This window comes from Malaclemys terrapin, chromosome 3, assembly GCF_027887155.1.
Source record: "Malaclemys terrapin pileata isolate rMalTer1 chromosome 3, rMalTer1.hap1, whole genome shotgun sequence".
Lineage (NCBI taxonomy): Eukaryota > Metazoa > Chordata > Testudines > Emydidae > Malaclemys > Malaclemys terrapin.
The window spans coordinates 46,739,246-46,766,402 of NC_071507.1; the positions used below are offsets into that span (position 1 = coordinate 46,739,246).

The 27,157-nt window shown below is 39.2% G+C and overlaps 1 protein-coding gene across 1 annotated transcript in view; it reads right to left on the reverse strand.

Moving 5' to 3' along the window:
* Nucleotides 1-27,157, reverse strand: part of USH2A (usherin) — a 565,863-nt gene that overhangs the window by 491,798 nt on the left and 46,908 nt on the right. The window contains exons 5-10 of the mRNA XM_054021626.1: nucleotides 24,916-25,210; nucleotides 23,204-23,388; nucleotides 19,686-19,907; nucleotides 18,222-18,315; nucleotides 1,616-1,811; nucleotides 709-839 (exon numbers count right to left, since the gene is read on the reverse strand). Coding sequence (XP_053877601.1) covers nucleotides 709-839; nucleotides 1,616-1,811; nucleotides 18,222-18,315; nucleotides 19,686-19,907; nucleotides 23,204-23,388; nucleotides 24,916-25,210 — 1,123 coding nt within the window. The remainder of the gene's footprint in view (nucleotides 1-708; nucleotides 840-1,615; nucleotides 1,812-18,221; nucleotides 18,316-19,685; nucleotides 19,908-23,203; nucleotides 23,389-24,915; nucleotides 25,211-27,157) is intronic.

Here is a 27,157-nt window from a genome sequence, read left to right on the forward strand (position 1 = left end):
TATGAGGAAAAAACACCACACCCCCAGCATTTTATAACATGTTGCTGGATTCAATCTCATGATTTATCATTCCTACACTGTGACTGAGCACCATTTTAACAGGCACTCAGTAGGCACTTTGAAAGACACAGTAAGATTTATTAGCAGACTATATGCCTTTCTTGTAAATGAGATCCAAAGCCTCAAGAAGCACAGCTAATGCCCTTTTTTCCTTTTTATTTTTCAAAACAAGATGAGCCTGGTGACTTATATGGAGATCAATCGTTGTCTATATTTCAGGAGGAAAGCTCATTACATTTTAGCTTAATTTGGATTCTATCTACATTTTCAAAATTGACCAGTAATTTTTGGTGCATCCAACCTTTGAGTGCACCGCCTGAGACACCTTTAAGGTCCCAGATTTTACGAGGGACAGTGCTCAAGTTGGGCGCTCAAAACCATATTTATTTCTGAAAATTTGTACCTGTATTTTTTACATTCATTCCTGATCGCAGGACAAAGCTCTGCACCGAGCAGCATTCTCGGATTGCTTATGAAGTCTTGTTACCCTTCCAGTCTTCAGTATGAATCAGCCACCATTTTGTAAAGGAGGAACTACAGCAACTTATATAAAGCAGTAGCCATTTAAGCGCATCTTGTAATTAATGTTACTGATACGCCAACCAGCGGATAGAACATTTTCTGATATTTTGTGTTGAGATCACTTACCTTATCACACGGGAGGCTATTATTTTTGGTGCCTGCTGTGTAGCAGTCACAGGTTTTACAAACATCGACAGCTGAAAGATCTGCACCTGCTTGCTGGTAATGGAAATCCTTACACAGCTCACAGTTTCTTCCTGCATGAGGGAAAGGTTATGCATTATGGCTTCCAATTCATTAAAATTAGCTGTATAATTCAAAATTAAAGACTCTATTCCTTTGAGAGAATTCTATAATTTTCAGGACGTCCATTTTAATGCACCTTTCATCTCTACCTGCCAATTTAGTGATCCAGAGCATATGAAACAATGAACCTGTTACAAACTGTGTTTTACTCCATTAAACTTCCATCTGTTATAGAATACCACACTTCTATAAAGCTATGCTATGTGAATGTCTATACATTTTTTTGGACAACTTACTGTTGAACCTCAAACTTTCCCCTTTTCATAGAAAAAGCCAAGAACACTGAAAGAAGTATGCAAATCCTCTGTATATGGAGTGAGCAAATGTTTACTCATTAAAGAGGAATCTGATATTTTACCAAAAATCTATGTTTGCTATGTTACCTGGTTAGACCAATTTGATGGTCCTGATAGAAACACGGTGCATCATGTATAATGGAAACCATTTTGCAAGCTTAACTGCAGCAGATGTTGATGTTCATGCTATAATAAAGTATGCTGGGATATAATTTACATAGAAGATTCTATACGAAATTATATTGCATGGTAGTAACGGCATTTTTCATCTTAGCTGTTTACATAATTCTAGCTACTGAAGTACGCAGGGGCTGTACTTAAATTTTTTTAATTTTCTCTTCATCATTGTTGAACCTCAGAACCATTTGGGTTTTTATGACTGACTCTCTCCAAAATGACCCTACACATTTTGATGTAGCTTATTAAATTACCTGTGGTGTTATGTTGACAATTATCACATACTCCGCCACCTCCTCTATAGTGTTCGTGAGGAAAAGAATCCATTGCCATGTCATAGTGGCAGCTTACTGCATGGCCATAGCACTGACAAGGTTTACAATTATAAGCTTGGACTTGGTCACCTGGACGAAAAGGCTTGTCATGATATAATGGCAAACAGCGCTCACACTAAAATTAAAAACAGAAAAGAAAGTTTCTTGCTTTATCTCTCTATAAAGCACATATTCATATTGCATTTTACGCTTTTCCTTTTTTCACTGTTGAACATGTTGGCATATAGACTTTAAAAAAATGTTTGGCAAGCAAAAAACACTCAAAATCTTCATGCTATAACTTTTCACAAGAATTAAGTTCAAGGGGGGTATAAAATATAATACAATAAAAACTGCTAGGAAACTTAGCTCAGACTTAGGGCGAGATTTACAAAGGCACATAGGGACCTAAAGATATAGATAGGTCCCTGGTGGCATTTGCAAAATGCCCAAGTAGATCAATGGGAATTGGGCTTCTAACCTGCTTAGGCATTTTGGGGCTTTAAGACATAATAAATAGGTTTAATGCCTCCCTCCATGGTTTTTGGGGTCCCCAGATCTCCAAAACTATATTTTAGCCTGTAAAATTAAAATCTTGTACAATTACAGTGGCATTTAGACACCTAAAGATGGTCCCCTTGCATCCTCCCAGCCCCGCCATAATGTACTTACACAAGGCTTGCTATAATCTGGCCCTACACACGTTTTATACAAATATTTGCAAGCCCAAAAATATCAATATTAGTCATTCCAAACTACTCAAAAATCACTCTGTTCATGTTCAGAAAAAAATGGTAAAAGATCATTACCGATATACAATGTTATTAATTTTAAAACACTAAAAATGTTTATAGGCATCTGTCAACTGGAAATATTGCCTTAAGTTTTATATTTGTCTGAATTATTTTTCCATATTTCACCAGTGATTTCTAATGTCCATTTAAGTTAAGAAAGTTTGGTGTGGTTTCAAAGCTGATTAAATCAAAATCTCTCCAGTTCTATAGATGATATATTTACCAAATTAAGTGTGAAATATGATATTGATGCAATATTAGTAAACCAGTTGTAGTTGTTTATGTAAGTGTCCTGTGACAAAATGTTTTCTTATCAAAAAGGTTTTTATTTCTTCAAATGTATTTAGTATTTACAAAAGCAAATGATTTTAATTGTATTCCTTCATCCAAAAGAACCCAAAATTTCTGTTCAAGTTCTGTTGAAACTGGGCTATTGCATCTGTAAAGCTTTGTAAAAAGTATGAAATGCGAACAATCTCAAGTTTCTAATAGACTCTGCAAAACTTCAAGTTTTATTTATTTATTGTGGTTATTGGTTCATCAAAAACAAAAACAAAAATTGGATTTCTTACAGATAACTAATGGATGGTATTTTGGATAATGACATTCTAATTATTCAGAAATGATCTAACTAATGTGCGATAGGGGATGGATCACTTGATGATTACCTGTTCTTTTCATTCCCTCTAGGGTACCTGACATTGGCCACTGTCAGAAGACACAATACTGGGCTAGATGGACCTTTGGTCTGACCCAGTATGGCTGTTCTTGTGTTTTTTAGTTACACCACAATGAAAACAAGCACAAAAAGTAAAAGGAGCTGGTATTGAGACATACATAAGCTAAGAAACGCACCACGAACACGAAGAGCAAGAGAATGGGAAAAAGCTAAATGGTACGAGAAAGCATCTACTGCCAAAGAAAAATGGACAAAATTCAAACTTCATTTGAGGAAGTACTGTTTCATTCATTTCAATTAAGTAATTGTATGCATAAAAAGAATTTGGCCCAGTAAACGTAAACATTTCTCTCTCTCTATTGGTAGAAACAAATAAATGTATTAAGAGATGGGGGTGGTTGAGTTTGAGGTGATTATTGCAGGAAAGTTAAGATGCATTTAGTTCTGAATATGGTGAAGGTGGTTATCGTTCTTATTCCGTCTGACAGAGTTCTGTTGTCTTTGTCCAAAACTTCTCTGGTTCTCTCTTCTGTGAGTTTTCCCATTTGTCAACAGATTCTTTTTTCCTATGGAGTGAAGCTGTCATGTGAGGTCAGCATTGCAGTAGGAAAGATAATCTCTCACAGAGCCAGAGCCAATACCACGCGGGGATTTTAAAATCAGTAGGACGACCTTGAACTAGACTCTGCATTCAATGGGAAGCCAGCACAAATTTGGAGGACTTGTTCCTAAAAAACAGTGTTTGTGAGCAGATGAATTGCTGTTGTATGCAACAGCTGTAGCTTCCTCAGGCCATTGAGCTTCATTCCTAGATACTGAAATTTTCAGTAGGCCACCCTGAGGTTATGAACACGTAGGTCACTGTGGCCTGATCAGTATCTGATAGAATCCAGCACATTCCTCTGGCTAGTCAGAGATGAAGTGGGTGTTCTTTGCACAATGGATATTTGGGTACCTTAGCGCAGTGCAGCCTAAGACAGCCCCCAAGGCAGCAGTTCAATCTAACCATACGAGTATAGATTACTTCAATAGTGAGGGCTGAAACTGAGGCGAATTCTTCAAAGCACTTCCTGCTTCCTACCAGCATGCTCTCAGTCTTGTCAAGGTTCAACTTCAGTCACTTGCTCTTCAGCCAGGCACTTTTGGAAAGCTTGGAGAGTGTGCCATTATTTCTGCTATGAGAGAGATGTACAGCTGGGTGTTGTCCACACGCTGCTGGCACTGCCGCCTGTTTTGTCTTACTAGCTTTCTAGACACGTTTATATAGGTATTGAACAGGATGGGGACTCAACCTTGCAAAACCTCATAAGTGAGGGCTTTTGACCAGAACAATTCTGGGTTTGCTTAACAAAGAAAAACGCTGCCATTTCGGGGTATTTCCATCACTCCTGCAGTTTCTTGGGGACAGGACAAAAGTGTTTGGTTATCAATGGAATTAAATGCTTGCGAGGTCCAGCAGAATGTGAATGGATGTATTTTTATTGTCAACAAGCAGGAGACGGTAATGCACCAAAGCAACAAGTGCTGTCTGTCCCATGCTCCCAACTGAAGCCTTAATGGGAGGGGTCCAGGATGTTGGAATTTGAAACTGGAGACAGTTTTTGGCCACCAGTGACTTAAATAACTAAGTCTTAGACTTCATTCAAGCTCTAGTGTAGACAGCGTCTTTTAGGGACAACTATATCAGAAATCATCTGTGCCATAGGACATACTGAGTGTCTGCAGTTTATAGGACTAGTGTAGTATTCCTTTTAATAGTTGTGAGACTTCTGTATATTCTGTCCTAGAAGCTGCCAGAAACATGTCAGAACAGCAGTAGGTATATAGCTAGGCCTTGCGAACTTATATTTAGCTAGTAAACCATTATCTGGGATCTAGCTGCACATGTATGGAATAGGAGTTCTAATTTCATGCTGAAAGGCCTTTGCTTCTAGCTGTTTTACCTCTTCAAAATGTAACTATGCCAATGACAAATGCCATGGTACAACACATCCAGTGCTGGCTGAAATGTACGACATTATGACAACTGGAAGATTTATGCAACAAACATCTGTTTAAAGGGCTATTACCCTATTCCTAAAACACTTCAGTGTCCACTTTTGGAAAAACTACTCAGGATATTTTCTAAACATTTGTGCCAGGTTACAAATATTTGTGGTTCACCCCAGAGAGCAGCTTAGAGAGAATCGGGTACCAATGGCAAAACACTGGACTAGAACGTAAAATATTTTAGAATATTTTCTTGATAAATTTTAGCCAATCAGATCCTGGAAGTTTCCATTATTGTATATTTTACCATGAGTTGCTTTTCTGCAAGATTATTTATAGAATGAGTTCTCAAAATCAAGAATTACCTAAGGACAGTTACAAAGGAGTTACAAAAAATACGGGATTAAAATGGGTTGAATCTTTCAGTCTCTTTGTGGTACTTAGGCTGCCACTCATTTGTATTTGTCAGAGCTAGCACACCTCTCACATGTCCCTCTTTCCGAAGGATGGTCCTCATCATAGACCCCCTTCTAGCCCTGAACCCCACACAGATCTGGAACTATCTGGGATTACACCCTATTGGTAGCAGATAAATTTCATTAGTTATGATACTGCCACTACTAAAATCAAGAAATTGAAATGAGGAGGAGGCATGACTCCACGTTGCATCAGGCTCCCTGAGCTACTATTTTTTTCACGTCCTGAATTTTGGGTGTTTGTCCCACATCTAGGATTTCTCAGATCAAATGGTCTTGTCAGGGATGTTAGTCTAATCTTTCCTTAGAAAGCGCCAATGAAAGAGATTCTACAACCTCCTTAGGATAACCTGTTCTAGTGCTTAACTATTCTTATAGTTACAAAGTTTTCCCCAATATCTAACCTAAATCTCCCACACTGCAAACTAAGCTGATTACTTCTTGTTCTATCCTTGGTGGACATGGAGAACAATTTATCACTGTCCTCTTTATAACTGCCCTTAACAAGTTTGACAACTCTTCTCAGCTTCTCTTCTCTAGAGTAAACATGCACAAATCTTTCACCCTTTCCTCACAGGGCATGTTTTCTAAACCTCTTATTTTTACTATTCTCCTCTGGAGTCTCTCCAATTTGTTCTCATCCTTCTTAAAGTGTGTTCCCAAAACTGGACATAGCTTAGTGACGACGACTGCTAATTATAGACAGAAAGTCCTTTCTCCAGATAGTACTGATGTCAATAAATCATGTTGGGTGTCATTTCTCTCTGACAGGACTAGGTGCAGACAAGTACCTTTCAGAGTTTGGCTCAGTCTGTGCACACGAATGGAAAAATATGCCCAAGCTGATATACATCTGATCCCCTTACTTTCTCTGGGGATAGTTTTCTGGGAAAATGCATTACATGAAGTCAGCTAGCTCAAAATATCTAGCTCATCTTGACCCAATTCATTAGTCAAAACAAGTCTTTGCTCTAATTTGTCATCATTTTATCACAATTCCTGGATCCAGCAAATTTGTGAATAGACCTAATGACATCAGCCTAAACACAGATGTGCAGAGTTCCCTATTAATCATTTGGAATGCTGGAGGAAAATCACAGTGAAGCAATCTTTAACATATCAAGAATGCAGAGTGGTGCTTGAAAAGGTACAAGTATTTTAAGCCTTACAATAAGTAGTACTTAATTAAGCCCATCTTCCCTAATTCTGTTAAAATGTTCCATCCAGTTGTTTACGTCTCACCTCCCACCTCAGCAATAATCAGTCCCAGTCTCCCTTGGCTATTCATCCAGTCTCAGACTCTACCCACATACTGACTCCCAGTATCGCTCCATCATCTCTTCCAGTCCTAGTCTCCTTGCCCAGCCAGCCATAGTCTCCTCACACCCAACTCCCAGTTCCAATATCCCTCTTCCAGCCTCCAGTCAAATCTCCTCTGTCCCCACCACTCCCCAGGCTTCTTCTCCCAATCTATTTCCCCCAGGGGTCTGGTTCTTGTCCCCTCTGCATTCAAATCAGGCACCCTCCTCTTTTGCGGTCTAAACCCAGCAACAGAGTCACTGATGCACAGGAAATAGTCTCCTGCTCTCAGTTCAGTTGCCCAGTCCCAGCATGGCCTGCAGCAGTCCAGAATTGCAATTTCAGGCAAAGTCCTGCTTAGCCCTAGGCTGGAGTCTGCCCATTGTGGACAGAATCTTCGAGGAATTTAGCTGATATAAAATCTTAGTCTCTACTGAGCATGTGCAAACTGCAATTTTTCAAAGTCTGATAAGTTGGTCTGACAACAGCCAATTCCCTGCCAAAAAAATCATGTCCCTGCTCCAAAGCATGGGCCACTCTAGCTTTCCAAATAAAAGGTCACCAGAATTTTTTTAACATGGCCAAAAACAGTATATTTGTTATTAGCCTTGTTCTCAAAAAACAGCTGAATCATTCTGGCTGAAATTGAAAAAAAAAAAAAAAAAAATTATGAGCCTAATGCAGACACCCAGCATGGGAAATTTCAGCCCTCTTTCAGTGAGGACATGACTCCTTATTGCTCCAGTCAGGTGCCATAATCCAGTAAAGCCGAGCTCCATAGCAATGGAATAGTACTTGCAAGTAGAAAGGCCTGTATTTCTTGATTCTGATAAGGTTACAATACTACTGCAAAGAAGGTATATGTAGGAATTCAGAAAATAAAGTAAAATAGACTAAAATGTGGTCTAGTGGCTAGGACATGCAAAAAGGTAGTTAGGTATTCTGTGTCCTATAGTGAAGAGTCCATTCCAGACTAAGTTAGCCACACATCGGCTTATACTTTGATCAGACCCCATCACAGGATCATCTGTATCTTCCCTTTGTGTCTTGTATAGTGTCACTCATGCAATCAGTGATTAACAAATAAATAGTAACAACTTCATGGTGAGTGTAGGGTAATTGGAACCTCCCGGGATCAGGCCCTAAATTTGCTTATCTTCAAAGTTAGCATGGCAGCCTGTCTAGTGTAACAGAGTATACAACTTTTTTCATTCAAGCTCTTCTAATGTATTATAATTCCTCCAACACATGCAGATTATTGTGGACACCTCCAGAGAATCAGTGCTACCAGTTCAATATGGAATGCTATGCTACAAAAACTACAGTCTTCCAACTATTTGGAAATTTAGGCTTGCAACTCTCATCATTGTTCACAGGAATTACATTTTCAGCTATTTACATACAGTGTTAGGAATACAACCGCACTATGAACAGTAACAGGAGTGTGAGCCTACTTTTCTATAAACTCCATTGGAAATTTATTCCTAAAATCCCATCTAAACTGGCTTTTCACACACGATTAAAAAAATAAAAGTACAATCTAAACATAGCTGCAGCCAAACATGGTTCAACCAACCAACCAGTGTGGAAAGGACCAACCCACATACTAGCATGAATAAGAGCCTCTTACATTTACAGTCCGGTCAGCCCCGCTTTTTTGACTTCTGCAAAAGATAACTCTGAAAAGTGCAACTTTCATTGCCATTTGACTTAGATCTCATATGGATTTTCATCATCCTTGCAAAGTGAAGCGTATTACTGTTAGGTGAGCCTTTTAGACAGAGCATTAACCCTTTCACAACTCCGCTAGTGAATGAACATCTGGGCAACATGTCTTTAGGTACTAGAGACAGCAATGAGCTCTTTCAATATTTCAGTGAATTCTTGTACACAAATTATTTTAGAAGTCTATGATCTTTCATTTGTGAAATTACAGTGGTTTTCCAAGGATGAATTCATGGACAAACCCATAACTTCCAGAGACATGAAAGATATTCAAAATTTTCAAGCTTGTAAGGCTCCTGACTTTCTATTTGCTGTTTTCCCAAACTCTACTCAATCATTTTCCAGCTATGTTTCTGAAATGACTGGCTTCCTCTCAGATTTATCCCCGATGCTCCAACTACAGTACACATATTGGATAGCCTGAGATAGCAAGACACTTATTAATTTAATTAACTAGTACATACTATACTAAAAGCTGTAACAGTTGAGACACAAATAATTAATTAGGCATCTAAAAATATACTGATCCAAACTGGCTTTATTAATAGTAGATTCTCCTGTAACAGTATAAAATGGCTTACTGATCTGATTCATGGTAATCAACAGCACAGCACCCTCTTTTAATTTAATGGGCGCTGAAGACCGAAGAGGTATTTGATTGCATTGATTAAGTTGAAAACTTTGAAGGCCTCGGTACTCTATGTCGTAACCAATAACTGATTCTCAAGTTGCACCCAAACACCTCCAGGGCATGCACAGTATCTCAGAATCCAAGGCATGCACATCTCTCAGAAACAAAAGGGGAAAAACATCTATCTAATGTTCAATTGTGACCAATTCAAGGGAGTCTCTGTGCATGGCAAGGTAAAGCTAAAGTGATCAAGGGACACGTTTTTTTCATGGACAGTTCCAGTTTTTCATATGATGTTCCGCTGGTCCAAAAATTTCTTTAGACATAAGATTACTCATGTTTGTGAAGCTACCCACATATGTAAATGTTTGAAAGATCAGGACCTCATTCTCTGCGCCTCAGTTTCTACTTTAAATTGAGGGTACTTCCTGACCTACATCATAGAGGTGTTGTTAAGATTAGTTAACGCCAGTTCATACAGCAATTTGAAAATAGGTGTTCTATGAAGTAAATTATTACTTTTCATATGGTAATTGATGATCCTTCCAGTGGCTCAGAAGAATTTTAAAATTCTTCCAGGAAAGTTTTTTTTTTGTTTTTCTTTCTCAGATGTAAATATTTGTTTCCTCTACAGAATCTGCTGGGTCTACACGTGCAAATCACTCATAAGGAAGCATTCCCTGCTCTGAATTTCACATCAAAATGGGTCTTCAATCCAAACAAAACTCCCTAAAAAGGAAAAAAAATAATTGTGTCTGGAAACTCAACTTAGACCGATCTATTTCAGATAAGGACTAGATGCAAGTGATTTATTTAATGACAATTTCCATCTGTAATAAATTATTTGATTTTTAATGTCTTTTGTTGCTTTAGAGTGCAACATCCATCCAGATGTATATGCCAGATATGCTCAAGATGGGAACTTTAGCTGTACCAATGTGGCAAATTGGCACACTATGCCATATGTTAGGAGTTTGCCAAAGGATCTCAGATTTCTGTTCCAAGGTACTCAACAAAAATCATTCAATTTTCATATATTCCCTTACTTGCAGTCCTTGAGTTACTACTATTTTGTGTTGCAAGCTCAAGCCTCAGTCACCTTGTTTGCAGTGCTATTTGTTCTCACAAAACTTATGCCTGTAAAACAAATTGTGGGTACACATGAATAGTTCATCTTACAGCTACTTGATTTATATCCAAAGCACAATAATTAGATAGAGGTATAACAAGATCTGAACACCTCTTTTTGTGGGTTCAAAAATACAGATGTAATTTGTGCCTGCAAAAGAGTGAAAATTTACCCAGAAATACAGTAAAAGCTTTGTTATCTGGCATGTTGGGGAAATGGGGGTTGCCAGTTAGTCAAAAATTCCAGTTAACTAAAGTTATACTTACCAATGGAATACCAAATTTCCAAAGAATTAGAATACAATTAAATGAATAACAGGTATTCACCATTCCAGTAGTAGTACTGCACTGCAGAGTCGTTGGTTTCTTGAAGCATTTAGGTGCATACAGGTAAAGTTTTCTATACAACAGGATATCTTGTAAAACTACACATCACTATGGCCAGCACCTGGCAGATACCCAGATCACTAAGAATACACTTAACACTAAAACTATACTGAACATAATTTAATCTTTCTTTGATGATTCAGAAGGCACGTCAGAATCTTGCAGTGCCTCAGGGTCATCATTATCAACATCAATTATCATTGAAGATGCAGAAGGTGTAGGAGATTGGGCCGAATCTGTAATGACCCTATGACACATTATTTTTTTGAATAAATCCCTGATATCAGCTTGCTTACTTGTCTTCTGCCTCTTTTGCATAAAAGTAGAGTGCAGACTGTGCAATTGCATAACCTCCTGTGCAGTATAACATGACTGCCTTTCTGCAAATTTAACTATTGTATCAAAAGCTGAAGCAGCCTTTCCCCAAGTTATTTTGTCCTCTTCACTAAAATCTTCTTCTTCACTGTCTTTATCAGTGTCCTTTGACTTTTCAGGATTCAAAACATTCTCTATTATGTCTGTATCAGTAACAGTATGTGTCACTTCAACCTCCTTGTCCGCTTCAACCCACTCTATCTATCTCACTTTCAGGAAGTTTGTTGATTGGGTGTGAAGGAGTAGCCACTATTTCAAGAATTTGTGCTAATGTATTTTTTCTAACTCTTATTTTAAAGCCTTCAAATTCATCTTCATCAGAAGACACTTTTGCAAATGTAACACTAGGCCACAATTTTGTCCAAACTCTCCTTAATATTTGACTTTTAACAGAATTCCAGGCACAACCAACATTAAAAATTGCATCTTTCATGTTATAACGAGATTGAAAGTCCTGTATAGTGCCTTCATGATTGATCAACTTTCTCAGGAAATCTCTTCTGTAATAACCTTTCATGTTCTGAATCAGAGGTGGGCAAATTACAGCCCGTGGGCCACACCCGTGGGACTGTCCTGCCCCACCTGTGAGTTCCCGGCTGGGGAGGCTAGCCCCCGGCCCCTCCCCTGCTGCCTCCCCTCCCTCGCAGCCACACCGTTGCACGGGCAGTTCTCTGGGGGCAGGGTTGCGCGCTCCTGCCGAGCAGCGCAGCAGCGTGTTTGGCACCGGCCGGATGGCGCGGCGGCCAGACATGCTGCTCTGAGAGGCATGGTAAGGGGGCTGGGGGGTTGGATAAGGGGTGGGGGGTCCCGGGGGGCAGTCAGAAGACAGGGGGTGGTTGGACAGGGCAGAGGTTCTGGAGGGTAGGGGGTCGGATAAGCGTGGGAGTCCCAGGGGGGCCTGTCAGGGGGTGGGTGTGTGGATAGGGGTCAGGCCCTCTATATAGTTTTGTAATCCCAATGTGGCCCTCGGGCCAAAAAGTTTGCCCACCCCTGTTCTGGATGATGCCCTGGTCCATAGGTTGAATCAATGAAGTAACATTGGCAGGCAGGAAGATAGTAAAAATATTACCAGACACTAACTCTGTTTCATGAGGGTGAGCTCAACGATTGTCTAGCAATAGAATAGCTTTGCTATCTTCAGGCAAGCCTATTTTTCTAAAATGTTCTTTCATTGCAGGTACAAAACATGATGAAACCAATCATAAAAAATTTGTCCATCCATGAATTACCTTGCACTTTGTAAACAGGTAAACGTGCAACACCTTTGAAAGTTCTAGGACGATTATATTTTCCAATCACCAAAAGTTTTATTTAATGCGAGCCTTCAGCATTAGCACACAAGAACCGTTAGTCTGGCTTTATTCTGCTTAAAACCAGCAGCACTAGATTCACTTGCACCTACTAGGGCAGAATTTGGCCAGGATCGGCAAAATAGGCCAGTTTCATCAGCATTATAAATTTGTTCAAGGGACAGATCATGTTCAGCAATTAAATTTCTAAAAAAATCACAATATTTTTCTGCAGCTTCATGGTCAGCCGATTTTTGTTCACTGGATACATTTAGTTTTCTAATGCCATGGCGAAGTTTAAATCATGAAATCCATCCATCAGAAAATGCACTCAGTCAATTGCCTTTGCTCATAAAAATCTTTTGCCTTTTCAATGAGCCTGAGATGGGGCGCCCTCCAATCATTTCAATGAAAACCTTTCATATAAAACACTGTCTAGCTTCTCTAATATGTCGTAGTTCAACACTTTATTTTACTCACAATTACCAAAAAATTTGAGCAATTTTCCTTTTTGATCCTTGATATCGTATATCGTGGATGAGCCAACACTGTACTTTTGCATTAAAACATTCCTATTCTTTTCCTTTTCAAGACGTGTACAAATATCTATTTTCTCTTTTAATGTCAACACAACTCAGTTACGCTTCTCTCCTTTGCTTTTTGCTGGTATTTTGGATGCCATAATGATAGGGTGGTGTTGATATTTAACGATAAACATAGGACAATACACCAAGTAATAAACCAACCGATCACAATGGCGGATACAAACAGAAAGAACAGTATTTGGCTCGTCTCAGCTAAATCGAATGTAGTCCGACTACTCTCGGAAATTCTCAGGTCCTGAATAGCTTCAGCATCAGTCCTGGTTATTAGATTGAAGATTTGTATTGAGATATCAGAAATGCCGGTTTCTAGAGCTTTCTGGATTATAAAGTGCCGGATAACACAGCTTTTATTGCATTATGTTAGGTCCGCATGGAGGGATTTAATACAAAGAGAAGACCTGTGGAATTAATCCTGACACCCGTACAAAGAGTACATGAGTTTTGTGCAGGAGTTAGCTGCAGAGCCCAGGGGGATCCAAATCCTCTTCCACAAGCCACAGAGCTTTCTGCAACCACTGCTGCAGTCTCAAGGTTATAGCAGCTTCTGCAGCCCCTCTGCTGAAGTCAACAGAGTTATGATGGTGTAAAACCTGAATGAAAGGAGTATCATATCTACCATCTTAACACTAACTCTACGGCTATGACCTGATTTTTATTTTCGAACAACGGTAGTATCAAATACAGACTACTAAAGTTTTCATACTCAGGTATTATACCACCATTATGTTCCAAGTAAACCACAGAGAGGAAAAACACCCTCTTGGTTCCAGCCACTAGTGTACGGTTACCTGAGATGGTCAAAAACACAGGTGGATTTTGGTTTTGCATTACATCAGTTGTGTGTTTTGCCTTACAAACTCAAAACCTTGAGCCATTTGGATGTCGTTAATCTAAATTCCCCATGAAAATCAGGGAAGGCAATAATGAGTTGCAAATAACCAATTCTATTTTGGTTCATCTTTAGTAGATATTGATATTGCTGTTAAAGAATGAAAAAATATAATTAAACAACCCGCTTATTTTTCTCTGAATGAATTTGGTTAATTTAAACCACAATGCACTCAAGCCAATTCAAAAAATGTGACACCCACTGAAACAGTCCATTAACAATGACAAAAGTTATCTGATAAGGCAGTTATACCATTAATATGCATTTGGTTTGTTTTCACAAGGTATTGCAGGTCTTGCTAGAGTGCTTGGTGAACTTCCAGATCTTATTAAATATTTATAATTAATCCTTACAAAGTCACATTTCACAATGCTTGTTCTAATTAAAGGGACACTGTCAACTTGAATTTTTTTTTAAATGACTACTTTAAAAACTTCAGTTTTCTGGTAGACTACCATTTAAATAGTAGAGTCTAATATTTTTAATTACTTTAAAAAATGGTTACAAGACTCTCCGTTCCTCTGTTTATATTTAGAAGGATCTGTGGTGTGATCCTGAGAGCAAAACAACATAGGTACTCAGGCTAAACCTCTCACCCCACCCCAACCTTTTCTCTCTCTGCTTCTTGCTGCCCCTTCAGTTTCATCTTTGCTTGTTGCTGTTACTGTCAAACTTTCCAGGCCCTGGGGAAGCTTGTCCACAATTGGACACAAGATGTGACAAAGACAAAAAATCATGAACACAAAAATTATTAATGCAAGAATGCAGTGGGACTCTTCCTTTAGAATAAATAGCTCTTTCTATAAGACCAGTTTCTTAATTCTTTATTTTTTAGGTTAATTTTCAACAATAAAACTGAAGGGAACACCACATTTGTGTAGAACTGAGGTAACTTTGGGACTGAAATGAGTAACATCCCTCACATTTTGGAGGTATGTTTACAAGCAAAAAACCAGCGCAACTGATTACATAGAGTGCTGTCAAATGCACAGTGTAAATGAAATGAAAAAATTTAAAAAATCGAATACCTTCCAATTAAAGTTATTTTAGGAGTTACTTACTAGTATAGTAGTTTGGGATTTTTGAAAAGAAATGTGATTTCCAAGCTGACAATGTCCCTGTAATACTACATGTATGACAATTTACCTGTTTCTGTATTAATCTGAAAAAAACAGGCAAGCCCACACACACCCAGCCCACTAATTTTTCAGAGTTTACAACATCACTATATTAGAATTTAGATGATTTTGATAGCCTACAGCCCTATCTCAAAGAAAGGGCTAATGCAAGTGCTTATCACTGATGAGTGATTTCATCATGTGGCAGAGAGAGGATAAAGTTCTTACCCCTGATTCACAAAGTATGCTGGCAATGTGCTTATTATGATATGAGCTACCCTAAGGCTAGCTTTACGGAAACACAGTGATAAAAAAGGATATAGTGGGTTTCAATTAACACCACTTTAAGTTATTAAAGAAGTTTACAGATATGCTATAACTCAAAAGGAGAAACATTAAGCACACACAGCTATGAGGGGGAAATAACATTTAACATTTTTGGTGAAGGAAAGAGTTTGGCAGGGTAGTCTAGTCAGCTTTCTAATTTTGCTTGAGCAATTGATGTTAGAAAGTTGGATGTCTAAATGCCTGAGCCATACACAAATTATTTGCGTATGTCAGTGTTGAGCACAAAAGGATACAGGGCTATATCCCTTATGCTGCTAAAGATGAAACTGTTCATCCATAAAGCTCCTCACTAAGGAATGTGAGCTGAGAAAACTCCCACTTCTTCAACCAAATAGGACCTTTCTCCTACTTAGCCCTCTCCCTCTACAAGGCCAGTAAGACATCCCCCACTGAGCAGCCCAAGAGCCTCACATTATCTACCTCCTCCCCACAGCCACCAGCCCTCTCCCCGCACACAGAGCTACTGTCAGTTCTCTACTGGTTCCTCCCTGCACCCAGAGCAGCCCACCTCTCCTGCACGTTCCAGGCTTGAGGGAAAGCTCAGGAACAGATTCCTTCAACCCAACCCAAATCCAACAGAACACGACTACAAGTGTTGGAATTGGGTCAAATCAAGTATGAAAACAACCTGACACTCTCGGGCTTGGGTCAGGTAGTCTCTATTCAACTTCTTCTGCCCATGGGATTGTCACGGCAGTGACTGCTTTTCCTGCTTCTACCTCACTAAGCAGGGTGTGCCGCAGGGTGAGCTTGCCAACAAGTTGCAGCGCCTCTCATTCTGCAGCACACACAGCACAGTGAGGCAGCCAGCAGAAAGAGTGGGGCACATGGTTGCCATGTCACGAACCCCACATGGAGGAGACATCCAGAGATGGATTTTGGGCAGGGAGAGCCAGAAGGCCCCGCCAAGCTAAGACCTAAAGACAAGGCGGTGGCAGCAGTGCTGACACAGATTCATGGGAAATAGTTTGCTCTACAGTGAGCAATGCTGGGCCAGGAGAACCGGGGAGCAGCTGGTGGGCCAGGGAATAATTAGCCCTCAGGGACTCTGCAGAGAAAACAAAATAAAGTTTGAGCCAGCAGCTAGACCCTTGCAACCCAACCCAATACCAACAGGACCCCACTACAGGGTCAGGTCGGATTGAGTCTAGTCTGAAAACAAGCCAACATGCTTGGGTCAGGTTCAGATTGGCTGTAATCTAGGTGGGTTTGGGCCGGGCTTTAAATTTAGGCCCAAGCAGACTTTTAGTCCGGAACACAGAGAGCCAATAACTCTCAATGGAATAGGTGAAGTCTTGCAAAAGGGAAATCACTGGCTCCCCCAAGAGTCTTGAGCTGCTACATTCCCAACTCCTGGACCAGGCAGGCCTGCCAACAGTCCCAGAGTCCAGAAGGCATAAGGTGACAAAGAAATCTTCACCTCTCTTTCCTCCACCCCCTTCCTGCATCCAGCACAGGAACAGGGGAACTTAGAATCGAGGCCTTTTTTCATGCTAGTTTATTTAATTTACACATCTGGTTCAGCCAAAGCAGAACTGTCTATTGAATATTCAATAAAGTATTTATTATAGTTTGTATATAACAGATGGCTCTGCTTTTACTGAATCACATATGAAAAAATCCTGTAAGAATGCCAAATGATACACCTTTTTCTTATTCCATCTGCCCAGGCTCCCCCAGGGCAGTCAACTTTACAGTTTCATATAGCTTGCACATGGCTGGAGAAGAAAACAGAAAATATATTGGAGAGGAGGATACAGAATAATGCCCCTTCCAATTTTCCCTAACACTCTCTTATTTTCAAAAAAGGTATTCGTTCTGGGTATTCCAATGCCAAGAACACTGGGAAATTATCAGGGCTTAAGTTTGCCAAATGGCTGCAGTGAAATTTACAAAAGCGCTGTTTACTGAGCATATTATTAATGGTGAGAAGAACACAGTAGAATTGAGGACATTCTTTCTGGAATATATCCAGATCTTAAAAAAATAATATAGTGCTTTACTTCTAGTTCCAATGGAAAAATAACAAGTTTATCCTAAATTCCAATTTTTTTTTTAAAAATGTGGAAAATATTCAAAAGTGTCAATATTAACCCTGATCTCTTACTAGAACAATAGTCCACTGAAGTTAGAGAGAAAGAGATGCATCAAAAATATCTAAATGTCATATGTGACTGTAAAAATATGAGCAAATTAACATTTTCAACTAGCCTCTAAAAAGGCCAGTGCTTAGATTTCTTTTTTTTTTTAAATGTTAGTATCAGAGCCATTGGGGCAGATTCTGTTCTTTGATTCATTTCAATTATAGTCCTGAGAGCATATCTAAGTACTAAGCCTACACGGGCAAGTATAGTCTCAGCTTTCTGTTAACTTTACACATGCTTTCGAAGTATAAATTAACACATGTTCAAAACGTTTCCATTTTAGACTCCACATAGAATCTTCCAGCAATTAATTACAGTAAAGTATTTCATTATAAGATAAAAATCAGAAATTGGCCTCAGAGGAATCCCAAGTATCCATAAATCTTTGATAGATGTTCAAAATCTAAATTTAGATCTGGATCCAAATTTTGCAGCTCACGATATTCTTGCAACAGGCCAAACCAAACCTTTGAACCCAAACACCCCTGAACCTTGAGGACAGAATTTTTCTGTAATCCATACCTGGATCTAAAGCCAAATTTTTCAACTTTTCCCTATCAAAACACAGGATCCAAAAAAGCTCCAAGTTTTCAGGGATTGAAACCCCGCTCCAAATTGTGTGTTTTAGGTACACGCTTAGATATAATACATGCAGGATGGTAGGACTTACATTATCTCCTTGTGTGTAGCTGTCCTTGGAGCAGAGGCATCTATATGGCTTAGTACTTGTGTCACAATGATCAGCATGGCCATGACAATTACACCTGCAAACAAAAACAGCTATTAAAGAAAATACACAACATGCATTATTTGAGAGACATCTCTCCACTATTTTTACACTGTCATGAAAGTAGTTTTCTGCTTTGTTAAGAATAAACCAAGTCCCAAAAAATACTGTTCTTAAGTGTAGTAACCATTAGATGTCTTCTCCATTCAACATTTATAAATGTCAAGTAAATGCAGTTTTCCAGGGGAGTAAATTGACAGGACCGTTTCTAGACCAACTATTAAGTTATCAAGTGTGCATTACGTGCTTTCATTACATACTATGCAGATACAAGGCCTTAATTATTTATTACAGCTAGCACCTATCTTGTCAATATTAACCCTTTGATCTTATAACTTGGTCATAATATCTTAAAGATCTTTCATGTATTGAACTTAAACACACAGGGCCCAATTTTGCCCTCAATTAAAAAAAAATGACTCCCACTGAAGTCAAGTTCTCCTATGAAAATCAATAAGTAATACATCCAAGTAACTGAGGGCAGAATTGAGCCTGCAGTCTTTTCTTTTTGAGATATGAAATAGCCTCGTAGCTTTGCAGTAGAAAGGACTGTGCATGTATAAAGTCACCGACATAGTAACTGTTTAAGCAAAATAGAAATCACAATACATCTAAATAAACCATCAAAATTTTACAAATTAAGGAAATTAATTTAATATAAAAGGTGAATGTGACCTCTGATAGGGTGTTATCTCCCAAAATGAGATCACATCTTTCAAAATATAAATTCACATATAATACATGTTCACAAAAATCAGCACCATATGCTCCTTTGGAGACTATTTCACTGTTAAATTTGCATATTATTTACAGGGCATAATTAGTCCTTTAACAAGATTGCATACTTAACATACATATTAAAATTGTCAGTCACAGATAATACAATACTTTCAGAACAGCTTCCTTTTTAAAGGAAAAACTGTGGCAAAAACAAAGAATGTAGATCATTATTAAGACCATTAAATTTGCCATGTCTGGAAATCTGTAATGAAACTTAGAAGACCTACGAAAGCAAATCATAACTGAAATCCTGTCTTATAAGCCCCTATTTAGAAGAGTTTGTAACTAAGAAAAAACCTCTTTTGACATATTTGTGTAATAAAAGTCATTAATTATTTTAAATATGCATTTGGATAAATGTTCAGAAAATATGTTTAATGGCATGTGGGACCTGATCCAATACTATGGGCCAAATACTTTGCAAAGTCAAAGTAAAACCAGAATAAAGCCATTGACTTCAAGGTGGCTAATGATAGATCACACATCTTTCTCAAATTTTCAATTGTTCAGAAGTTTCTTTAACAAAAAAACAAACAAACAAAAAAAAGACATTCCAATAACTTCTACCTTCCACTGATTGTAATTTCATCAACTCCGTAGTATCTGTGCCTGAAGTTGACCCAAGGCTCAGTTGTATGATACTGGCCAAGAAGATGAATCCTCACTTGTGTGGCTTTTACAAACTCTTGGAGAGATGGAGTATTGTAGAAGTCATTGTAACCAGGCCGACGATTCGGTTCAGGTGTAAGAATACTGAAAGTAATGTTTCCACGGGAGTATGGAGTAAACCTGTTTTAAAAAAAGATGACAAACATATTTTACAGGTTATCTATTCTTCATGTTTTTACAGAGGACATTAATTAAGTGAGCACAACTTTATTTATGGTTTCTAATGGACAAATGCCGATGAAAATGGAAACCACACACAGAGCTCAAATAAAAGATATACACAGGCATATGCCATATGTCTGTTTTCCCCGAACTGCCACTTTGTGGTCCAAAATATAAATTTTCATTTTAAATATAAAGCCTCTAGCCCTTATCGGTGCAAAGAAAACCTTGAAAACAAATACAGCAATGTCTTCCCCAGTTTGCAAAGGGCCTGAAACAATGGCTCAAAGGTGTAAACTGGTCTTGTTGCTATAAGGTGTTAACTCAAATGGTCAGTGGTGATAATTTAAGCGCCCACATTATTAACTATTTCCCAACAGATCAAGGTATGTAAAAAACAGAGGCACAAATCACACTATGAAGACTATACAAACTACTGTGACATCTCATTTTGGCATGAGTGGGTGGCACTTGGTAAAGTACTACACAACTTGCTTCCCTCTCCCAAATCAAGAAAAATGCAAGTGCATGGAGTTTAGTGAAACCCAGCAGGGCCCAATGGGAGCTAGGGCCAACGAGCCCAGCTGAATATTTGAGCTTCAACAACGGAGGACATAGCCAAGCAAAGCCCTACACAGCATGCCTAATCAGAGGGTCTTCACAACCTACTATGAGCAGCATCTCATTTTGGCTTCTTTAATTGGCGGAGTTCGGCAAGTAGACAGAGCCTATTGAGAAGAACCACTGCTTTTTCCCCTACCCAAATTTGGACTCTCTAAAATCTATGCACCCAAAAGCCAAACTTGATAAATGAAATTCCCATGCATTGTTTTTTCCTTTAGAAAACTGCTGGACTGTTTGAAACTTAGAAGCTCTTGCTAGAAATTTTTATTAACAATTCCCAGTTTAAGCCCCTACCCTGCAATGAAATCCTCTGCTAGTGCAGACCCTGGAGGCTCAGTGAGGGGTCCCATTGACTTCGCTGAACCCTTACACAAATCAGGGGCCCATGCTACAGCATCAGAACCTCAGTTTTTCAACAGAAAATGGCTGGAGGGCCACAAACTGATCTCCAAGCAACCCATTATCACCAATTTTTTGTAACTGTCTCTATGATTTTTGCTCCTCATCCATTTTTTCTGCCCCTAGCACAGATCCCCTTTTTGTTTGGCCATCAGGGATGAAGCTCCAAATGTGAATAATTGCAAGTTGGTACACATCGCAAATTAATATGTCATCAGAAATAGCACCAAGTGACCAGAGAATGGGTTTGGATGATCAATATCCAAAGAAATACTAGAATAGAATATATCTATACAATTTCACTGAGAAGTTTAGTATTAGAGCTATATGTTATTTTCTCCAAAGGAATCAGTGGGTGTTGTCCTGTCCTTAAAAAGAATACATAACATAGTAACCAATTTTTATCTTCCACATAATGCCTGCTTGACTATATAGAATATACATTGGTCTTTAGAGGGCTTTTTGGAGGATTTTTTTTTTTAAATTAAGTGTACTGTACATCCGTCATACACAACATTATGCACTTTTATCATATGTGCCATGTAGTTGAAGGGAGAAACAGTACTACATTATAAAACATTTATGGAAGCAGTTCATACATTGGCTTTTTTTTTTTTAAGATAAGCTAATTATGTTTTAATTGGGCTTGGCAGATTTTATTTTTGTAATTTTACTAGATAATATCAGTTTTGTTTCAAGCATTTTCTCAATTTTTTATCAGTTTAAATTTTTCAGCTGTCCAAAATTATGGTTTTTAAGCATTTACTTTTTTTTGTATCTATTTAAATTTTCACAGTTGTGGGAAATTATATGACGGGGGGCAGAACTTTATTTACTGACCATAGACATGGAGATTGAAAAAGTTAAAGCTTTATAAACCATTAAAACCCAAACTGTCAACATCATATGCCAAAATATAGATAAATATAGATAAATATAATATATAGTAAATATTCTTAAATCAACTAGTCATTACTGTTTTTGCTATTCATTTGCTAATCCATTGGTAACGAGTCTATTCAAAAAAGTCTAAATCACTGATTTTTACTCTAGTAAGTTCTCAACCCACATTCTTCTTAGTTTGCCTATCTGTAAATTTCTATGATCATCGTTAGAACTATTCCTTGTCAGTAAAAAAAAAAAAACCCTGACATATTCCCAATAAAAATCTAATCCTTCCAACCCTAGTTTTAATGTTAGGCCAGGCATCATTTTACAACTAATTTAGATGATCAGAACTGGTTTCTTTGCTTACTTAATGAATTGGCTTTCTCCATTCCCCTCCCCCACTGAATAGCAACAATGTTCAATAGTCATTGTTAAAAACTGACTTAATTCAAGTGACCACATGCTGCTTCCCCTAGAATCCTGAACTCTTAGAACCCAGAGAAAGATGATCACACTTTAAAAGCCCTCAGTGAGGTGGCAAATGTGAAACAGAAAAAGCCTACAGCACCTGGTACTGTATTCCCAGATTGTTTTCCAGCCAAGTACTAACTAGGCCTCACACTGACTAGCATCGGAAATCAGGCAAGAGCTAGTGCGTTATGACAGGTATGGCTATAAGCAGAATCAGTTTACTTTTTAATTTGCACAAGGCAGTCAGTGAAAAAGGGGACTGGCAATATGTTTCTGAGAGGGCATCCCCAAACAGAATGTGTTCTAGCCTTAAAGGCTAAACGCATTAGAAAATGAATTTGTACCCTATTTCTTGAATGGTTTCTCACATCCACTGTAACTCTAAAGAGCTGACTTTGTCCTCACTTTTGCCCTTGCTGATTTTTGTCCATCACTACAAAAGCATCTAAGTTCCAACACAAGATCTGACACTCTCAGAAGTCATCTGTGATATTTTTTAGATTAACTGGATGCTCAAAATCAGTTAAACTAGCACTCTTCTCTATCCCTCTTATAAGTGCACCTCAATTTCTTTACTAAGTAATAACAGTCCCATAAAATATGAATTACCAAATTTCAATATTCTCACTCCATTAGAACATGGAAATCAATTGTGTCAGGTGCGTAAATGTTTGAAATCTGATAAAAATGACAGATGACCTTTTGGTGATCTCCAATTGAAAGGTTAAATTTGGGATCTTTTATGTATTCGGCAGCCCATAATAAATGAGCATATCAAATTTCAAGATTCTATCTCAATGGGAACATGGAGATGAATTGTGTCAGACACCTGTTAAAAGCATCTGTATGATATAGATAATATCTATTCATACCTAGGAAGTTGGAGACAGTTGACAGAGTCTGGATTTTCTAGAGAGCCATTGTTATCCATTCCAAAAATACTGCAATTTCTAGCAAAATACTGCCAATCTTCCCAGTTTAAATCATTTTTCTTTTTCCTTTGAATTCTCATTGCTTCCGGCTGTGGACTATAGAACTGAAGGATAATATAGAACACCTACAAATGAACAACAAAATACAGAACTGAAATGAGAATAGCTTGAGCTACAGACCAACATGAATACAAATATTAAATAAATTTCTGTATCCACATGTATTAATATAAAAAACTTATTTCACAGCATTCACCATATCTATGCATTTTGAATAAACAACAAATAGATGTCGCACATGAGAAATATCTAAGATATTTCTCCCCTTCTCCCAGACAGGTTTAAGAGTTAAAGTAAACTTTCTTGTTAAACCTGCTCTTTATACTGCTCCTTGGTAGGCAGTGGAATCTTCCATGACAATTATTCTTCATTACTTTTTGAGGTCTATTTGAAATTAGTACCTCATTGTATGGCAAGTCCATGCTCTGTGATATTACCAACATTTTGGCCACAAGAAAAAGGGATACTTATGTATTGCCAAACAGGTGGTGGATAGTTTTTTGGTTTTAAGACCACCCAATTTATTATTTTCCCCTGCCTTTGGCCTGGAACTACTTCAAATATCTGTGACACAGAAGGGAGTTTCCTCCACCACACTGTTGTATGGGCATTTGTGATAAGCACTCCCACATGTATACTCGGAATCAATTGAGTCTTAATATTTCACAGATATTTAAATTGGGTTTTAAATAGAGAACAAGTTCTTACAAACTACGCCAAAAATCTATCCTCAGATTCTTCTCTTCTCCTACCCCAAACATGCAAACTCAATTGACAATAAACAAAAAAGCTAACGAGAATAAGTTTTATAAACATTAGACCTTGGGCTTGTTTCACCTCTGTGCATATAAGGGGCACAAACTGAAATGCCTGTTCTCATGGAGGCAGTTTCATCAGGGGGTCTATTCATCCCCAGGGCAGACCACAGTAGGCTACTACCCTTCAGCACTGGAGGGAGGCACCAAACTCCAAGCAGGACTCCACAGAATCCAGGCTGATGGAAATGCTAGTTGGCCTGTCTCTGTCCCCTCCCACAGCAGTCCATCCCCTTTCTGGGCTTCACTAGCCAACTTCAAATCCCTGATGAAGCGGAGATTTCACATGGTTTTGTACTGATGCACACCTTTGAGTAGATTTTTTTTTACTGCACCTATCTTCCAGTGGCTGAAGGCATGAAATCAGTCTCTTGTGTTTTAATAGACATTACGGTTAAAAATTACAGCAGTGAAGCAACTTAAAAATGCATGTTTTGTTTATGAACGTAGGAGTTGTCATACTGGAGCTGAACATTAGTTCATCTACTCCATTATATTGCCTCTGACACTAGCCAAGATCTGATGTATCAGAGAAAAGCCAGAAACACAATGCACCTGCTCACTTTTTGCAACATTATGGGCAGGAGGAAATTTCTTCCAGGCCACCAAAGTGACCTGTTGATAGCTCAAAGTAAGAGGTCTGAACTTGCTGAAAATTGAAATCTGGTATACTTTCAACCTCCTCCTAGCTTTCATTTAATAAACATCAGGGAGCATCAACTACATTCCATTCTCATGCCCCAATGACAAACAAGAAAAAAATAGCCTTCTCATTACCTGATACTGTCCATTTTGTAAATCTATTGTGATAGTAACGCCACGGTCCAGATGTGCCGTGCTAATGAACAGAGATGAAATCCAGGAGGTTCCAATATCATTATCGTTGATATAACACAGGGAATGGGCTTCTGGGTTCAGCCTCAGCACTCTGTCATTAGTTGTGTCATCTGCACCATTAGGGATGCAATATCTCTGCACCAACGGGTGTACCCGGGGGTGACTGCCTGGGCAGCGGCATTCTGACTGGGTGTGCAGGTGAGGAAATTCCCCAGAGAATACCTCCAAAATGTCTCTGTTACAGCATAAAAAAGTAAATAGGTACATGGGTAAAGGGAAAGATGAGTGAAATTATGAGCATCTATGATTACAGATTAAATTTCAGCCCCAGCCTTAACCACCACCATCATAAACCACCACACTAAATGTGATTAGAACACCACCATTAATAGTTCTCTTTTATTACATCATGCCTGACTCTGATCACTAATCTGAATACTTTCCTTAAAACACAAACATTATAGCATTGACATCGTGTCTGTAGTAGCTGTATCAATTAATCCACTTGAGTGTTATGTGACGAACTGGGACTGTTCTTACTGTGGTCTTTAAATGCTGACAGGGGAGTGTGGCTAGGATGGTCTGCGTTGGGGGATGGGAGATTGACCGAGGGAAGATATCTGAGCATGTAACGTGAGAACCCAGGAAGGGGTTAGAGGCCCGGTAACACCTTTGCCCGGGAAACTGAACAAAGGCTGTGGGAGAGGTCGCTGAAGGGAGAGTTTTCAGGAGCTGGCTGGTGATATGGCTGTGGGGCAGACAGGGCTCTGACATCCCAAGGGGACTAGGGCACCCTGGGACCCCAAGATGGACCTGATGGGGGTCCTGTTGTCTGTGCCTGCAAGACCTGTCTTGGACTGTATTTCTGTCGTCTAAATAAACCTTCTGCTTTACTGGCTGGCTGAGAGTCATGGTGAATCGCAGGAAGCCGGGGGTGCAGGGCCCTGAATCCCCCATACTCCGTGACATGCTAGTACCTACATTTTCTGAAAAACATCCAGTTATGCAGACAAATTTGCAACCTCAAATAACTATGAGTGCAGAAAAAAAGTGTTTATTGAGAATTTTGGCCTCAATATCTGAAGTGTCCACTACCTATGTGTGCCTGTCTTTGTGGTTACCCAACTAGACACGGATTTCAAAGGACACTGACCACATACAGTTCCCATTGGCTTCTTTGGAAGATGAAATCAGGCCCTAGCTCTCAGGTAGGTTACCCAAAAGCTGAGCCATCCGAAATTAGTGGATACTTTTGAATATCTGAGTATTTAATCACCTGAAATGCCAGCTATCATAGAAGATTAGGATTGGAAGAGACCTCAGGAGGTCATCTAGTCCAACCCCCTGCTCAAAGCAGGACCAACACCAACTAAATCATCCCAGCCAGCGCTTTGTCAAGCCAGGCCTTAAAAACCTCTAAGGATGGAGATTCCACCACTTCCCTAGGTAACCCACTCCCGTGCTTCACCACCCTCCTAGTGAAATAGTGTTTCCTAATATCCAACCTAGACCTCCCCCACTGTAAATTGAGACCATTGCTTCTTGTTCTGTCATCTGCCACCACTGCGAACAGCCGAGCTCCATCCTCTTTGGAACCCCCCTTTAGATAGTTGAAGGCTGCTATCAAATCCCCCCTCACTCTTCTCCTCTGCAAACTAAATAACCCCAGTTCCCTCAGCATCTCCTCATAAGTCATGTGCCCAGCCCCCCAATCATTTTCCTTGCCCTCCGCTGGAGACTCTCCAATTTGTCACATCCTTTCTGTAGTGGGGGGCCCAAAACTGGATGCAGTACTCCAGATGTGGCCTCACCAGTGCCAAATAGAGGGGAATAATCACTTCCCTTGATCTGCTGGCAATGCTCCTACTAATGCAGCCCAATATGCCATTATTCTCCTTGGTAACAAGGGTACACTGTTGACTCATATCCAGCTTCTCTTCCACAGTAATCCCCAGGTCCTTCTCTGCAGAACTGTCACTTAGCCAGTCAGTCCCCAGCCTGTAGCAGTGCATGGGATTCTTCTGTCCTAAGTGCAGGACTCTGCATTTGTCCTTGTTGAACCTCATCAGATTTCTTTTGGCCCAATCCTCCAATTTGTCTAGGTCACTCTGGACCCTATCTCTACCTTCCAGTGTATCTACCTCCCTCCCCAGCTTAGTGTCATCCGCGAACTTGCTAAGGA